This window comes from Dasypus novemcinctus, chromosome 11 (assembly GCF_030445035.2).
Source record: "Dasypus novemcinctus isolate mDasNov1 chromosome 11, mDasNov1.1.hap2, whole genome shotgun sequence".
In the NCBI taxonomy this organism is placed as follows: Eukaryota; Metazoa; Chordata; class Mammalia; order Cingulata; family Dasypodidae; genus Dasypus; species Dasypus novemcinctus.
In genome coordinates this window covers 9375267-9394419 of record NC_080683.1, presented here as the reverse complement: position 1 = coordinate 9394419, position 19153 = coordinate 9375267, and the positions used below count along the sequence as shown (strand labels likewise).

At 40.8% G+C, this 19153-nt stretch overlaps 1 protein-coding gene across 3 annotated transcripts in view; it reads right to left on the bottom strand.

Annotated features, from left to right (window-relative positions):
- RNF8 (ring finger protein 8) overlaps nt 1-6725 on the bottom strand; it is a 38792-nt gene extending 32067 nt beyond the window's left edge. Inside the window, exon 1 of one of the 3 annotated variants that reach the window (XR_011650045.1) lies at nt 6425-6685. Coding sequence is in view for 2 of the 3 variants with exons in the window: in XM_004484074.5 (XP_004484131.1) it covers nt 6425-6535 (111 nt within the window). In the remaining variant the exon portion in view is untranslated. Of the gene's footprint in view, nt 1-6424 lie in introns of all 3 variants that reach the window. The other 2 variants (XM_004484074.5, XM_023586235.3) reach the window with 2 other exon arrangements.
- Between the last annotated feature and the right edge of the window lie 12428 nt (nt 6726-19153).

Genomic DNA, 19153 nt, shown 5'->3' with positions numbered 1-19153 from the left:
GGTTGTCAATCAGTAGTATATGCAGGTTCTGACTTAGGAACCCAGACTTCACAGAACCCAAACAGTTCACCTGCTAGCTCCTCCTTCAGCTGCTATGGGCGCCTCCAAGGAAAAGCTTTCACAAAATGGGGATTTACAGGCAGAAAAAAATAAAAAAGTTGTGACAAGAAGAGACAGCTGAAAAGAGTTATCATGGACTCTCGGGGTTGGTGGGATCTTTGTAAGTCACCTGGATCACCTGGCTCAGTCACCTATACAATGGAGAAATTCTTTCTACAAATCCCTATCAACTAGCCTTAATCACTGCCAAGAACTACAGCCTCTATACAAAGCAGTCCCTCAATTTTTAAAATGGCTCAGACTTGGCATCTTTCTTCCTATAAATTCTACCCATTGGCCCTGGCTCTGCCCTGGCACCACCAGAATCTCCAATCCCACTTCCATTTGATAGCCTCTCAAATATTTAAAGTCAGCTATAAAGTGTCCACACAGAATCTTCTCTTTTCCTGGCTCTGTTTTCCCAGTTACTTCAACTTATCTCCAAGGGCATGGATGAGGCTCTTTGCAACCTTAATAGGTCTGTGAAAAAGACTCCTGGTTATATTTATTCCTGAATGCCATATTAAGAAAAATAAGCATAATTTCTATTACACAATAGAATGCAAGTATCACTTTCCCAGTTCTAGATATTATCACTGTGGCATCTAAATTGCATTAGCTTTCATAGCAGGTCTAGCCCACTGCCAGTGTGTTCCTGGGCTTAGGAATGATTAAATTTCTTAGGTCTTTCCCCTACTAAGAATTGCTGTGCTAAGTTATGTCTCTTCTGTCCTATACTTGACTAGTTGGTAAATTTATATTCAAGTGCAGGATCTTACATTGATCCCTATTAAATTTCACCTTGTTAGTTCAGCCTATCACACTAGCTTGTCAAGACCTTTCTGAATTTTTAATCTACCATTAGACATACTCAATATCCCTTCCAACTTTGAGTCACCCACTAGATTGATAATGATGCCTTCTGTACCTTCATTCAAGATATAGATAAAAATATTGAAATGGGACAGAGCCAAGTACAAAGCTCTTAGGAAAGTCTAATAAACTTTTTACTACACAATCTGGGTACTACTGCAACCATTTACTAATTCAACCAAAAATCTTTACATTGAGACCATATTCTCCCTCTTGTTCATTAGGACAGCATGAGAACCTCTGGCAAAGGTTACAAAGAAGCCCCAGTTCACATCTACCATACTTTCCTGACAGAACAGTCTAGGTAATAATAACCCTGTCAAGGAAGGAAATAAAGTTCCTCTGAGGTCCAGGTCTTATAATTTCCTGCTTATTCTTCTCAGTCTTAATGGGTCTTAATGACCCATACTGGAACCTTAGCTGGGAAGAGCATTAAGCCAGATGGTCTGTGGTTTTCTAGAAACTGCTTTCTTTACTTGTTGGAAAAATCTTTCAGAATCATGCCTGTCGTCCTCAGGCCCTCCACTACCATGACTCTCCTTGCCCCATCTATTCCTCCCTAAGTCTCCACACTACCATTCAACCAACCGCTCATCCCAAATTGTAGGAGTCATCTTTGATTCATCTCTGTCCATCATCCTCATATCCCAATCACTAGCAAATTCTACTGGTTCAAATGTCAGTAAATCGGTTCATTTCTTTCTTCTTCAATGGCTACCACTCTGCTCCAAACTACCTGGCCTTCTAACTGCTCTCTGTGCTCCCATTCTAGGCCCCCAAACGTCATTCTTCACATAGCAGTTATGTGAAGTCAGATCATTTTACTTCTTTCCTTAAAACCCTCCAATGAGTAAAATTTCTTCCCAAAGTCTATATGGCCCTGAGTGTCCTGACCCACTTTGCCTCTTTAGTCTCATCTCATACCATGGTCCCCAACACACACTGCTTCAGCACTCAAGTCTTCTTTTTGTTCCTCAAAATCCCCTCCAAATTCAAGCCTACCTGAGGGTCTTTTCACTTGTCCCATCTGCTTACAACACTTTTCTCCCAAGACCTTTGCATGGGCTCCTCATGTTTTCAGTTTCAGTTCCTCAGAGGCCTAACCTGATTACCCTATTTGAGGCTGTTGCCTGCTCCCTCCATCACATTCCTTCCTGTTACTAGCATGTACTTACCACAATTTAAAATTTTGCTTTTTGTCTCCCCCTTACTAGAATATAAATTTCATGAGCAGGGACCTTCTGTTTATCACTGTATGAGCAACTGGCATGGTGCTCAGTAAATATCTGGAAGGAATCGAAGAATAAAGAGATCTCATTTGAGTCCTTCCAGGTTCTAGGGTGCATGTTTTTTGTAGGTCAGGAGTTGGAAACCAGGTTATTACCAGTGGCAAATACAGAGCAGCAGGAAGGAGCTCTTACAATATAACTTGCTCCTCTTTAAAATGTTGTGACAACCACCTCCGCCAAAATCCTGAGTATGAAGTTTATTAGTTCTTTAACAGTTTGCCAGAAATTCCATGAAGTACAGAAGTTCCTCTGAGTTAACAAGTATACCTTTAAAAACGTAATACTCCTGGAATATTTAGGGATTTATCTGTCATTACTATTAAGAAAGAATTTCGGGAAGCAGACTTTGCCCAGTGGTTACTGCGTCCATGTACCACATGGAGGTCCGAGGTTCAAAACCCAGGCCTTCTTGACCCGTGAGGAGCTGGCCCACGCACACGCTGCATGCAAGGAGTGCCGCTGCATGCAAGGAATGCCGTGCCACACAGGGGTGTCCCCGCATAGGGGAGCCCCACGCGTAAGGAGTGCGCCCTGTAAAGAGAGCTGCCCAGTGCAAAAGAAATTTCAGCCTGCCCAGGAATGGCGCCGCACACACAGAGAGCTGACACAAGATGACACAACAAAAAGAAACACAGATTCCCATGCCGCTGACAACAACAGAAGCGGACAAAGAAGAATACGCAGCAAATAGACACAGAGAACAGACAACTGGGGCAGGGGAAAGGGGAGAGAAATAAATAAATCTTTTAAAAAAAAAAAAAGAATTTCCATTTAAGTAGTTTTATTTTTAAGAGTCCTTTCAGTGAGAAGTGTTCCATATTCCATTTTTTAAAACAAATATTTTCTCATACTTTTTTTTTAAAGATTTATTATTTCTCTCCCCTTCCTTCCATCCTCCTTCCCCCCATTGTCTGCTCTCTATGTCCATTCATTGTGTGTTCTTCTGTGTCCACCTGCATTCTTGTCAGCAGCACCGGGAATCTGTCTCTTTCTGTTGCATCATCTTGCTGCGTCAGCTCTCCGTGCGTGTGGTGCCATTCTTGGGCAGGTTGTACTTTTTTCGTGTGGGGTGGCTCTCCTTGCAGGGCGTACTCCTTGCAAGGGGTACACACCCCTGCGTGGCATGGCACTTCTCATGCACCTCAGCACTGTGCGTGGGCCAGCTCACCACATGGGTCAGGAGGCCCTGGGTTTGAACCCTAGACCTCCCATGTGGTAGGCGGATGCTCTATCAGTTGAGCCAAATCCGCTTCCCCATATTCCATTTTAATATATGTGGGAGACAACCAGATTGTCATTATGGGTAGTCTGGGGCAAGTGGTACAGAAAAGATAGAGGAATGTTAGAGAAACTATCTTTTTCTGGAATTGCCTCCTGCAGGCTCTGAATCCAGGGAAGGGAAAACTCTTTTTTATCCTTCTTTTACTGTCCAGGTACTAGAATTTATCTTGGTACTCTACTGATACTTCACCTATACCACAGGTAAATTATCTTTGGTGAGCTTATCTGGAAATCTCAGCACCATTCATAACATAAAACTAAATCTCATGGAAATGAGTGCCAACAAAGTGCCAGGTTTCTGGTACCCATATGTTAGGGGTTATTTCCATTTACAATTCTGCCAGCCTTTGGGCTTACAGACGTTGTTGGTCTACAAGATCATCTTGCCCTGGCCCACCTTCACTCATGCTATCTCCCTTCCTCCTGGACATGACTTTTACTGTTTCCCAGACTGACAGCAAGTACTCTAGAACCAACCTTTCCCTTCTTCCAATACCCTCTAAGGCAGAAACCTTCACCAAAACACAAATACAAAAAAGAAAAAAGAATGAAAAGAAGATACTAAAGTTCTTTCCAAAAGCCTAGATCCATATATTGGAAGTAGCCAAACTGCAATAAATCTATTTATTTGTTTTTCCACAAAATACTCTTAGTTTAAGAAGTTTAAAGATACCCATTTATACAACTTACTTCAGTAAGTGAAATGGAATGAACCCTGTTTTACCATTTAATCTGTGAAATGTGGAGCCTTGAGAGGAATGGAAAGGAAGGAACCTGACCTCACTCTGCTGTATAATCAAATGATGCTAGTATACCTCCTAAAATCTTGTGCACAGGAGTCTGTGCTATGGTTTGGGGAAAATTATACTAAGACCTCATCTCATGGCTTTGATTCAAGCCTTTCTTCAAACACACTGCAGGTTATGCTCCAACTACTTCCTAAGAGCAGATCTTGCAGAGAGCCCACGCAGGCATCCTTCTCTGCGTGGGCCCCCTAGACAAGCCATACTCCTTCTCACTATGTCTACATCATTCACTCAGGTTTGTATGAGTCTTTTCCTATTAGCAGCAGCTCCACACAAAATTACCCAATAGTGCAAAATGTCTAAGTGTGCTTGAAAGTCCTCTTGTCCTTGCTGCAAGTGCCTGGTTCTTTCTCCCCATTCTACCCTACAAGACATTCAAGGTTATCACCAGCTATTCAGGAAAAGTAATAAATTAATCCACAGCAACTGAATCTGAAACAATATAGTTCACACTTGACCACTAAGTATCTTATATATTGTGTGTGAGTACAGTGCATATGGAGGGAGTCAGATTAAGTAATGCCTGTGAAAACCCCAACCCTATACAAATAAGGTTAGTACAATGAATCCTGTGGTGGAAGATGGACTGTGGTTAACAGAATATGAGAACATTCTCGCATGAACTATAACAAGTATATAATACTAATATAGGGTGTCATTAACTGGGTGGGTTGGGGGAAAATACACCAAATGTAAAATATTGGCTATAGTTAGTGGTAATGTTTATAGTATAGTTAGTAGTACTGTTTTAACATGTTCTTTCATAGTTCGTAACAACAATTTCACAATAGTGCAAGGTGTTGGTGTTGGGTAACGTATGGGAGCCCTGTATAATGATATCCATGTTCGTTTTGTGAGTTCACAACTTATACTATACACTTACTGTTTACGGATGTTCATATATGAATAATAAACTTCAATTTAAAAAGTTAAAAAAATAAGTATAGTTAGCATTATTCAGATATTAATTTGCTAAACTTCCCAGAAGGTATATACTTTGAGGAACACTCTATGGCTTACAGGAAAATTTTAAATATACGAAAGAATAAAAATCTTCCTTAATTCACAACATAATAATCAACCACCCAGTTTTTACCGCAAAGTGAACCTATCAACCAAATTATTTCAAGATCCAAATTTCAGTCACTACAAGTGGATTCCTGACCCAGCTCTCCCTTCCAACATTACCTTCAACCCAATCCTCGGCGCCCCAAACTGGAACGTCCCTCACCTTTCCTCTTTCCTTTTTTTCTTTTTTCCTTTGTGAGCGCACTAGAAAACGTCAGCACGTCTGGACAGGAGAACCAGTACCTTTCAGAACCCCCACCTCTGACCCACTCCAGGGGGTGCCTGCGGGCAGCACAGGATTAAAGTGGCCCGTCCCAAAGCGCCAACCGTCCCCAGAGTTGGAAAGGAGGAAGACTCTAGTACATTGAAGTTTGAGTATTTTAGGGGACAAAATTCAAAACTCGCCATCATTTTCAAACTAAACTCGGAAGAGTTCGCGCCGTCGGCAGCCGGTCCAGACTCCGCCTTAGGGCCCGGCGGTTGGCGACTCGGGGGGAAGTTGGGACAGTGTGGCCTCACACTTCGCCCGCCACGGGCCCGGGCACCTCAAGGCTCGGGGCGACCCCAAAAGGGGCCGTCCCAGGTCCCTCCTCCCTTCTTCAGGCAACTCCGGTTTCTCCTCACATCCCCTACGCCTGCCCTTCGCTCCGCTCCCGCCACCCGAATCCTCCCTCCGACCCGACCCCGGCGCCAGCTGGTCCCTCCGGCCGCGGCCTCCCTCAGAGAGGCCATCTTCCAGCCCGCGTCCTCGGCCGCTCCAGGCCCTCAGGCCCTCCCCGCCCCTCGGCGGATCCCCCCCCGACGCCTCGTCTCCTTTCTCGCCCTCGGCGTCTACTTCCCCCACACGCCCTCCCACTCCGACTCCGCCGCCGCTCCCACCAGACTCGCCCCCGGCACCCGCCCCGCACGTCCCTCCTCCCGGCGTCCCCGGGCCCCGCCGCCTTCCCTCCCCTCTCCCTCCGCGTCCTCCAACCCCCTTCCCGCACACCCCCAGGACCTCCCCCTCACCTCGCTCCCATCCTCCAGCAGCAGCCACTCGGTGTCCCTCCCCGCCCGCCGCAAGCACCAGCTCAGGCCCCTGGAGCGGTCTCCCGAGACCAAAGAGCCGGGCTCCCCCATAGCCCGAGCCGCCTCGGTCGGGGCCCGGTCGCGGTCAGTACGCGGCGAGACCCGGATCACGGCGGCGGGCGCTTCCCCGCGCCCTCGCGGGCGCCATAGCTAAATAACAGACAGAAGCAATCGCCTCGCGCTCGCGATCGAGGCTGAAACACTCGGGCTACGAGCCCAGCCCCGCCTCCCGCTCCAGGCCGGAGCCAACGCGCCTGCGCAAGGGGGAGGCAGCTGCGCGGGGGCTCAAGGGTGCGACCCTCCAGCTGGGGTTGCCGCGGGTGTAGCCCCAGGCGATGTAACTCCACGGCCCGCGCTGCCCTCACTCCCTCTAGAACTCCCACCCCACTCCTCGCCGCCCCAAACTGGAACCTCTCCTCACCTCGCCCCCAATTTCTTTCCAAACTTGCCCTTATGACCGAATTATTAGATTCATGTTTATTTAAAGCTATAACACATTCAAACAACTTTGACCTAATTTTTAATCCTAAGTGTATCCCTAAATAGTGTCTATTTTGTACACTCTTCCTGTATTACCAAATTTTAAAAATTATATTAGACAAATCTATAGAGGCAGAAAGTAGATGAGTCCTTCTCTGGAGCTGGGTGTGGGAACTGACATTGCAAGCAAATAGACTTGAGGGTAAGGGGGTGGGGGAGGAGGTGATAGAAAGCTGGACTGTGAGGCAACTATGTCAATATACTAAAAACGAAGAATCACTGAACAGTACACTTCCGTTGGGTGAATTTTATGGTATGTAAATTATCCTCAATAAAGCTTTTTCAATCTCAAACGGAGCCTTTGATTCTCCAGCGTAGTAGCTTCCCCCAGTAGTGATTCCCTCTGGGATAACTCATTGCTCACTTTTATCTCTTCAGTTTTCCAGTACCTGGTTAACAATTTTCTTATATTAAATTCTGTCAGGAGAAGAAAATATACGTATATACTAAATGACTACTATTTATTGAGAGCTAGGTGCCAGATGCTAGGCCAAGCTCCCTACACGCTGTATTTTCTCCTCACAATATGAGCATGATGGCTACTATTATAATTCCCACTTTAGAGAGGATGAGGATAGAGGCACAGAAAGATTTAGTAATCTTCTCAAAGTAACAGATGAAATGGCAGGATAAGATGCTTATTCAGGTCTGTTTCCAGACCCTAATTTCCTAACCACGGTTATAACTCCAGCCTGACCATGTATTATATAAAACGACCCTTGTATTAGTCAGCCAAAGGGGTGCTGATGCAAAATACTAGAAATCTGTTAGTTTTTATGAAGGGTACTTATTTGGGGTAGAAGCCCAGTTACCAGGCCATACAGCATAAGTTACTTCCCTCACCAAAGTCTGTTGCCACGTGTTGGAGTAAGAAGACTGCTGGTCTCTGCCAAGTTTCAGCCTTCCTCTTCCCCTAAGGTTCTGTGGCCCTATTCCTTCCATTTTCAGCTGTCAGTTAGCATAACGCTTGTCTATCTCCCTGGGGCTCATTTCTTTCCAGGCTCAGCTGCTCTGCTCTCTTCCCAAGGTCAGCTGTAGACTATCAGGCTCAGTCTCTTCCCAGGGCCTCTGCCTTCTCTCTTTCCTCACGAATCTGCTTACTTCTGGGGGCTCCAGCATCAAAACTCAAACTCTTCCCTCGGCCGTGTTATTTTCTCTGTTAGTCCCTGCCCACCAAGGGAACGGGGACTCAACATCCTACTGAGGTGGCTGAATCAAAACCCTAATCATAATTTAATCAAGTAAGGTGAAACCTCTGAATTTAATAGAATCTCATATGCCCAGGGGAACAGACCAGTTTATAAACACAATCCAATATCCATTTTTGGAATTCATAAATAAAACCAAACTGTCACAACCCTCAGATGGGATTTGTCTGATGCTTTAGTCATGATTAGACTGGAGTTATGGTTTAGGAGAGGAAGACCAGAGAGGAATAGTGTCATTCTCATCATATTAGATCAAGGATACCTGCTCTTAACAGGAATAGCAGCATTGATGATAATCCTGATTATCTGTCTAAGGTAGTGTTTATCAATTTCTCCACCATAAATTACTCTTTTCACACCTTTCCATAGTGTAATCTTTGGAAGGAAGTCAATACACACAGCCCACACTTAAGGAGTGGATAATTATGTTCTCGTTGCTTGAGAATTTACATAAATTATTTGGAATTCTTCTGCACAGATTTGTCTAGCTGTTTATTTATATCAGTATATATCTATTTCAAAGCTATCTCAGGGCTCATGGATTTTTTATTTTATGCTTTGTGTTATAGGCCAATATTGCTTGAATTATTTTGTTACTCAGATTGTGTCTACTTTACCCATGGAAAACTCTTTCAGTTGCTCCTGTGTCCCCATTTTATCAAGCAGTTTTATTGGCAAATATTCACATACTATACAGTCCATCCAAAGTGTATAATCAATGGCCTTCAGTACAATCACAGTGTTGTGCATTCATCACCAAAAAAGATTAAGAACTATTTCATAACTCCAAAAAGAAAATCTCCACACCCCTTAGCAGTCATCTCCCAATCTCTCTATCCTTCTTCAGCCCTGCATAACCACTAATCCTGTACTGTCTCTATAAATTGATTTATATTTACATTTTATATAAATGGAATCATACCATATGTGGTACTTTGTGTCTGGTTTCTTTCACTTAGCAAATGGTTTTGGCTTTTTTTAGGGGGGAGGGCTGGTATTAACATCTTGTAACATTAGCATACATTTACTCAGTTTCAAAGAAAACCAGTCTTATATGTGCAAGATTACCCATATTCATATTTCACTATGCTATACAGTCCCATGTTACATTTTTTAAGATTTCCTTCTAGTAATATACCATGACCCTAGATTTTCCCTTTCAACCACTACCATACCCATATATTAGCACTTCTATCAACAAACACTGTGATGTGCTTGCACTATTTCTTTTCATTTCCAAAGATTTACAAACAACGTTTTACCAGTTCTGCACAGATTAACCCTCAGCTTTCCCTTCTTGAACCTCATTCTATTTACTGGTGATCCATATTCTAATTATTAGCTCCATGAGTTTATATTTAGTTCATAATAGCACGATCATACAGTATTTGTCCTTTTGTGTCTGGCTTGTGTCACTCAACACAATGTCCTCCAGGTTCATCCATGTTGTCATAAGCTTCATGATTTCATTTCTTCTGACAGCTGCATAATATTCCATTGTCTGAAGACACCAGTTTTTTAAATCCATTTGTCAGTTAATGGACACCTGGGCTGTTTCCATCTTTTGGAAATTGTGAATAATGCCGCTGTGAACATCGGTGTGCAGGTGTCTGTTCATGTCACTGCTGTCAGTTCTTCTGGGTATACACTCGGTAGCAGTATTGCTGGGTCACATGATAAATCTATATTCAACTTCTTTAGGAACTGCCAAGAAGTCCTCCACAGTGGCTGTACCATTCTACATTCCCACCAATGTGATTAAGCATTCCTAAACCTCCACATCCTCTCCAACATTCCAAAAAAGTTCTCTTTCTCTAGTGTCTATGGCACTCTCTCTCTTCCTATGTGTTTCTTGAGAGAGTGCCTGTTTATATCAGCCCACGGCAGTGGGGACAGGGCTCAACCCTGAGTCATGCCCTACTGACATGTTGAATGAAAGCCCCAGTCTTCACTAATTTAATCAAAGACATCTTAACTGAATCTAATACAATCAAAGGATATCGCACCCAAAAGAGCAAACAATCTCTCTTTTGGGGATTCATAAATAACCTCAAACTGCCACATCTAATTTTTTTTCTTTCATTGCTCGTGCTTTGGGTAGAAGAGCTAAGAAACCACCACCTCTCACAGATCTTTAAGATGTTTCCCTACCTTTTTATTCTAGTAGTTTCATGGTCCTGGGCTTTATATTTAGATCTTTGATCTATTTTCTGTTGATTCTTGTACCGGGAGTGAGATAGGGATCCTCGTTCATTCTTTTGGTTATGGATATCCACTTTCCCCAGAACCATTTGTTGAAGAGAGTGTTCTGCCCCAGTAACAAGGACTTGGTAGGTTTGTCAAAAACTAGTTGGCTGTAGAGGCAAGGGTTTATTTCTGGACTCTCAATTCTATTCCATTGATTAAAGTGTCTTTCTTTATAGCAATACCATGGTGGGGTTTTTGTTTGTTTGTTTTTGTTTGTTTTGAGGTACCAGGGCCAGGGATTGAACACAGAACCTCGTATGTGGGGAGCTGGTGCTCAACCACTGAGCCACATCGGCTCCCCTGAGTTGGTTTTTTCATTTGTTTCCTTGTTTGTTTGTTTTTAGGAGGCACTGGGAATTGAAACTGGGAACTCCCACGTGGGAAGCAGGTGCTCACCTGCTTGAGCCTCATCTGCTCCCCTACCATGCTGTTTTAACCACTGTAGCTTTGTAATATGTTTCAAGGTCAGTCTTTGAGAGTCCTCCCACATTGCTCTTCTTTTTTAGGATGTTTTTGGCTATTCGGGTGAACTTTTCCTTTGAAATAAATTTGGTAATTGCCCTCTCTATTTCCATAAAGTAGGCTGTTGGAATTTTGATTGTATTGCATTGAATCTATAAATCAGTTTGGGTAGGATTGACATCATCACGGTAATTTGGCTTCCAATCCATGAACACAGAATGTCTTTCCATTTGTTCAGGTCTTCCTTGATTTCTTTTAGAACATTTTGTAGTTTTCTGAATATATGTCCTGTACATCTTTGATTAAATTAATTCCTAGGTGTTTGAGTCTTTTTGTTGCTATTGTATAGGAAATTTTTTCCTGAATTCCTCCTCAGATTGTTTAATACTAGTGTACAGAAACATTACTGATTTTTGCAGTATGTGTTGATCTTCTATCATACCACTGTGCTGAACTTGTTTTATTACCTCAAGAAACTTTGTCATAGACATTTCAGAATTTTCTAAATGTAGGATCATGTCGTCTGTGAATGGTGAGTTTTACTTCCTCTTTTCTCATTTGGATGCCTTTTATTTATTTTTCTTGTCTAATTTCTCTAGCTAGAACTTCTAGCACAATATTGAATAACAGTGGTGACAGTAGGCATCCTTGTCTTGTTCCTGATCCTAGAGGGAAAACTTTCAACCTCTCCCCACTGAGTACAGTGTTGACTGTTGGTTTTTTGTACATACTCTATATCATATTTAAGTATTTTTCTTCTATTCCTATCTTTTGAAGTGTTTTTATCAAGAAAGGATGCTAGATTTTGTCAAATGCCTTTTCTGCATTGATTGAGATGATTGTGTGATTTTTTTTCTTTTCATTTGATAATGTGGTGTATTACATTAATTGAGTTTCTTATGTTGAACCACCCCTGCATACCAGGAATAAATCCTACTTGGTCATACTATATAATTCTTTTGATATGCTGTTGGATTCAATTTACAAGTATTTTGTTGAGAATTTTTGCATCTATGTTCATTACAAAGATTGGTCTGTAACTTTCTTTTCTTGTAGTGTCTCTATCTGGCTTTAGTATTAGGGTGATGTTGGCTTTATAAAATGTGTTGGGTAATTTTCCCTCCTCTTTGATTTTTGGAAGAGTTTAAACAGGATTGATGAAATTCTTCTTGAGATTCTTAGTAGAATTTACCTATGAAGCCATCTGGTCATGGACTTTTCTTTGTTGGGAGATTTTTTTTTTCACTTAAAAAAAATATATATATATATTACAGAATTGTGAACCTATAGAACAATCATGCACATGTGTGGAATTCCTATTCAGCACCCCCTCACCAAGACACCACACCTCTGTGGCACATTAGTTACAGATTATGAGATAATATCAGACTATTTCCACTACCTATGGTCCATAGCATACATTTGGCATATTTTTCCATACCCCCTTATTATTAACACAGTACATCTTTGGCAGTGATGCAAGAATATTACAGTATTGCTGTTAACTATAGTCCATCGGTTACATTAATTGTGTTTTCCCATGCTTCTCCACATTCCCACCACTCTGCAAAAGAGGCTTACATCCATTCTAGTTCACAGAAGGACATTCTTGCATTTGTCCTATTAACCACAATTCTCATCCACCTCTGGGTTCACTGTGTTATTCAGTCCCTAGATTATTCTCTAGCTTTCTTTCTTTTTTTAAATAAAAATTTATTTTTATTTCTTTCTCCCCCTCCCCCATTCCCCCTGTTTTCTGCTCTCTGTGTCCATTCGCTGTGTGTTCTTCTGCGTCTGCTTGTATTCTCATTAGGCGGCTCCAGGAACCCATCCTGGGACCTTCTGGAGTGGGAGAGAGGCGATGACTCTCTTGCACCACCTCAACTCCCTGTTCTGCTACGTCTTCTTATTTCCTCTCCTCTGTGTCTCTTGTTGTGTCATCTTGTTGTGTCATCCTCCTGCATCAGCTCTCTGCGTCAGCCAGCACTCCTGCACAGGGCGGCACTCCCATGTGGGCCGGCACTCCGCGTGGCCAGCTTGTCCTCACCAGGGGGTCCTGGGCATCGAACCCCGGACCTCCTATATGGTAGACGGGAGCCCAATTGGTTGAGCCACATCTGTTTCCTAGCTTTCTTTCAATTGACATTTGCCTCCTTAGACTACCCTTTTCAGCAACAATCCCACTTATAAACCAGCTGCTACCCTCTATAATGTGTTACTATCAACTCTATCCATTTCCTCATTTTTACAGTCAAGTTAATTAAAACTTCTACATATATTAAGCATCAATACTCCTTCACAGCCCTCCTCTTATCTCCTAATAACCTATACTCTAGGTTTTAACTTCATGCATTTATTTTTCATATTAGTTCATATTAGTGAAATCATGCAATATTTGTCCTTTTGTGTATGGCGTATTTCACTTAGCATAATGTCTTCAAGATTCATCCACATTATCATATGTGTCTCAATTTCAGTTTTTCTTACTGCAGCATAGTATACCACCATATGTATATATCACATTTGAGGTTTATCTATTCATTAGTTGATGGGCACTTGGGTTATTTCCAACTTTAGGCAATTTAAATACTGCTACTATGAACATCAGTGTGCAAATATCTCTTTGCATCATAGTTTTCTGTTCTTCTGGATATACTAACAGTAGAGGGATTGCTGGGTCATATGGCAGTTCTATATTTAGCTTTCTGAGGAACCGCCAAACTGTCTTCCACAGAAGCTGGTTCATTTTACAATCCCACAAGAGTAAGGAGTGTTCCTATTTCTCCACATCCTCTCCAGCACTTATTTTCTGTTTTTTTTTTTTTCAATAATGGCCATTCTGCGCAGTGTGAGATGATATCTCATTGTCATTTTGATTTGCATTTCCCTAATAGCTAGTGATATTGAACATTTTTTCATGTGCTTTTTTGCCATTTGTATTTCCTCTTTGGAGAAATGTCTATTTAAATCTTTTGCCCATTTTTTAGTTGGATGGCTTGCTCTTTCATTGTTGAGTTGTATGATCTCTTTATATAGAATGGAAATCACACCCTTATCGGTTATGTGCTTATCAAATATTTACCACTTTAGCCAGGTAATATGAACTTTGTTTTTTTGTTGTGGCTGCTTGCTTTGTTTTTTTTTTTTGAAAGGAGGTATTGGGGATTGAAACCTCATAAATGGGAAGCAGGTGCTTAACCACTTGACCTACATCTGCTCCCCAGGTAATATGATTTAAAGTCCAGAAGTGAGAGTTTTTCAACTTTACTTTTCCTTTTTAAGATGTTTCTGGCCATTCAGGGTCCATACCCTTCCAAATAAATTTGTAATTGTGTTTTCCATTTGTTTAAAAAATGCTGGTGGGATTTTTATTGGGATTGCATTGAATCTGTATATCAATTTGGGTAGAATTGACATCTTAATGATATTTAGTCTTCCAATCCATGAGCATGAAATGTTCTTCCAGTTATTTAGGTCATTTTTTATTTCTTTTAGCAATACATTATAGTTTTCTTACTACAAGTGCTGAAAATCCTTGGTTAAGTTTATTCCTAAATATTTGATTCTTTTCGTTGTTATTGTAAATGGAATTTTTTCCTGACTTCCACCTCAGATTATGCATTACAAATATATAGAAACATCACTGATTTTTGCATATTGTCCTTGTATCCCGACACTACTGAAATCATTTATTAGCTCTATCAGGTATTTTTGTTTTTGAATTCTGAAAACACTATTGTGATTAGTTTGTTTTTTTTTCTATCTGGTTGCGTCATCGTCTTTTTGGTGCATCATTTCACCAGGCAAGGATCTGTGCCTCACTGCACAGTTCTGGGATGCCTATTTTCCTTTTTTTACCAGGAGGTCCCAGGGATCAAACACGGGTCTTCCATATGGTAAATGGGAGCTCATTTGCTTGAGCCACAGCTGCTTCCCTAGTTTTTTGTTTGTTTGCTTGTTGTTGTTGTTGTTGTTGTTGTTTAAACCAGAACTTTTATTGTACAACTAATCAGTGAAATCCTTAAGATGAACTGGATGCTGCAACAGCTGCCCTCTTGAGTTTAGGTGTAGTTCCTTCACAGAATCCACGCCTGAATCTGAGGTATACAATTTTTAGGTGCCTCATTCGTGTACTGGTGGTATATTGTCTTTTAGCCTTGGCACTCCAGTTATACTTTCTCTGGCGCTTGGCAGCATAGCCACATTTGCCACAGGTCGACTTCTGAAGGTGGTAGGCCCTAGAGCCACAGCGGCAGCACAAGGTGTGCGTCTTATTGCAATGCTTTCCAAACAATGACGTTCCCTTCATCATCTTATTTCTGCAGCCAAGAGCAAAGAGGCTACTTTAAAAAATATATATATACACTTTTTCATTTTATTTTTTTAAATGTAGTTAGATTACATAAATGTTACATAAAAAATATAGGGGATTCCCATATGCCCTCCTCCTTACCCCTCCCACACTAACAGCATCCTTCATTAGTGTAATACAATTGTTACAATTGCTGAACATATTTTGGAGCATTGCCACTAAGCGTGGATTATAGTTTACTCTGTAGTTTACACTCTCTCTCACACAATTTTTTTAAGTTATGGAAAGATATATAATGGCCTGTAACTGTCATTGCAATGTCATTCAGGACAATTCACAAGTCCGGAAAATGCCCCCAAATTACACCTATTTTTTTCCTCTTCGTCCCTTCAGAACCTCTGGTGGCCATGGCCTCCACATCAATGATAAAAGTTCTCCCATTGCTAGAATCACAATAAGTCTATAGTAGAATAACAGTAAGTCTGCTCTAGTCCATCATTCATGCCCCAATCCTGAGGATTCTTTGATGGTTATACCCAGTCCACTTCCAACTGAGAAGGGGCTTAGATTCCATGTGGCAGATGGATGGGACTACCTTGCTTGCAGTTGTAGACTATCTGTGTTCCTTGAGATGGTTGTTTTCCATCATTATCTCCTTGTTAGTTGTCTTGGGTGAGTCTAATGAACTGCAAAGTAGGCGTTACAACTCTGTTGAGATTCAGGGCCAAGTGGTACATGGACAGCCCAAAGATTTAAGTCTCTTGGACATACACCTACCAGTTCTAATAATATCTATAGGTGGACATAGAAGGGCCAGAAGAGCCATGTGTAGGGAAACTACAACTGAGTCCAACTCTGTCATACTGGGGAGCATAAATTGTAGGGCCTACTGGCAAGGTACCAAACTCCTGAACTGTCTGCCTGCCCATAGTGTCTGGATATCTCCAGAGCCCTCAGGAACCCTGTTATTTGAGGCAATGTTTACTGTGGCAGTCAATTAGATCCTGCTGAGATGTGCATAAGTGTAACCTCTGGAATGAACTCCGGACTCACTTTGAAGATTCTTAGCCATATAAACTCATTTGCCTTTACCCTTTCCCCCTCTTGGTCAAGGTGTTTTTCCAGTTGCATTGGTGGTTGGTGCTTGGTAGTAATCCCTCAGTGCCAGTGAGGTTCATCCCTGGGAGTCATGTCCCATGCTGACATTTATATACTGAATTTGGCTTAGAGAGAGGCCACATTTGAGAACAAGGAGGCTCTCAAGAGGTAAATCTTAGACTCCCTATAATACTAGACTGTTTTAATTTTAATTTCAAAAGTAAATTTCAAAAGTAAATTTCAAAAGTAAATTTCAAAAGTAAAGTTTTATAAGTACAGTCATCAACATCAAGGGCCCATCAGTGATCCATCCTTCTTCACTAGCCATTGCCCCTGTACTCAAGGAATTCTTGCCGTCCCATTAGAGAATGTGGCTAAGCTCCCCAGGATGGGAATTCAATATTTTTAGGATTATTGTGTGAATTTCCACCCACCATAACAATGTCCCATGAACACTTGAACACATTCATATGCCTTATAGAGCTATTAGCTTTGTTGTACATTTTTTGGGACTTTCTACATGTAGGATCATATCATTTGCAAATAACAAAAGTTTTCCTTCTTCCTTTCCAATTTGGGTGCCTTTTATATCTTTTTCTTGCTTGATTGCTCTAGCTAGAACTTCTAGCACTATATTGATCAAAAGTGGTGACAGTTAACATCATTGTCTTGTTCCTGATCTCATTAGGAAAGCTTTCAGTCTTTCACCATTGAGTACAATGTTAGCTGTGTTTTTTTCATATATGACCTTTATCATATTGAGAAAATTTCCTTCAATTCTTATATTTTGTAGTATTTTTATAAAGAAAGGATACTATCTTTTGTCAAATGACTTTTCTGCATCCATTGATAGGATCATGTGATTTTTCTTCATTGATTTATTAATGTGGTATATTATGCTGATTGATTTTCTTGTGTTGAACCACCCTTGCATGCCTGGTATAAAACCCACTTGATTATATGAATAATTCCTTTAATGTGTTGTTGGATTTGATTAGCAAGTATTTTGTTGAGGATTTTTACATCCATATTCATTAAGGAAATGGGTATGTAATTTCTTTTTTTGTAATGTCTTTATCTGGCTTTGGTACTAGGGTGATATTGGCTTCATAGAATGGGTTTGGTAGCATTCATTCTTGTTCAATTTTTTGGAAGCACTTGGGTAAGATTGGTATTAAATCTTTGAATGCTTAGTAGAGCTCATCTGTGAAACCATTTGTTCCTGGGCTTTTCCTTTTGGGGAGTTGTTTGATGATGGTTTCAATATCTTTACCTGTGACTGATTTGTTGAGGTCTTCTATTTCTTTTAGGGTCAGTATAGGTTGTTTGTATATTCCTAGAAATTTTTCCATCTCATCTACATTGTCTAGTTTGTTATACAGTTGTTCATAGTATTCTCTTATGGTCTCTTTTATTTTGGTGGGGTCAGCAGTAATGTACCCTTTTTCATTTTGTATTTTATTTATTTGCATCTTTCTTTTTTTCTTTGTCAGTCTATTTAAGGGTTTTTTGATTTTGTTAATTTTTTGAAAAACAAAATTTGGATTTTGTTAATTCTCTCATTTTTTTTTTTTGTTTTCAATTTCATTTATTTCTGCTCTAATCTATGTTATTTCAGTCCTTCTACTTGCTTTGGGAATAATTTGCTGTTATTTTTCTAGTTCCTCCAGCTGTGTAGTTAGGTCATTGAGTTTAGCACTTTCTTCTTTTTTAATGTAAGCATTGAGGGCTATAAATTTTCCTCTCAGCACTGTGTTTGCTGCATCCCACAGGTTCTGATATGTAGTGTTCCCATTTTCATTCATCTCAAGATATTTATTGATTTCTCTCATAATTTTTCCTTTGACCTACTGATTATTTGAGTGTGTTGTTTAATCTCAATATATTTGTGAATTTTTTCTTTTTCTGCCTGTTGATTTCCAACTTTATTCCAATATGATCAGAGAAAGTGCTTTGTATAATTTTGATCTTGTTATATTTACTGAGATTAGCTTTGTGACCCATTATATGCTATATCCTGGAGAAAGATCTATGAGCACTTTAAAAGAATATATATCCTGCAGTTTTGGGGTACAATGTTCTTTATATGTCTATTAGGTTTAGTTCCTTTATCATATTGTTCAAGCTCTCTGTTTCTTTATTGATCCTCTGCAAAATGTTCTAGCCAATGTGGAGAATGGTATATTGAAGTCTCCAAATATTATTGTAGAGACATCTATTTCTCCCTTCAGTTTTGCCTATGTTTGCCTCATGTACTTTGGGGACATCCTTGTTAGGTGCACATACATATATGATTGTTCTTTCTTCCTGGTGAATTTCCCCTTTTATTAATATATAATGTCATTCCTTGTCTCTAATAACAACTTTGCTTTTAAAGTCTAGTTCATTCATTTTAAGTGTAGCTACTCCAGCTTTTTATGTCTGTGTGTGTTTGTTTGTTTTTTGTTACTACATGTGTGGAATATCTTTCTCCAGCCTTTCGCTTTCAATCTACTATTATCCTTTGGTCTAAGGTGAGTCTCTTGTGGACAGCGTATAGATGGCTCAGAATTTCTTATCCATTCTGCCAGTCTGTGTCTTTTTTTTTTTTTTTAAAGATTTATTTATTTAATTCCCCCCTCCCCCAGTTGTCTGTTCTCTGTGTCAATTTGCTGTGTCTTGTTTCTTTGTCTGCTTCTGTTGTTGTCAGCGGCACGGGAAGTGTGGGTGGCGCCACTCCTGGGCAGGCTGCACTTCCTTTCGCGCTGGGCGGCTCTCCTTATGGGTGCACTCCTTGCGCATGGGACTCCCCTACGTGGGGGA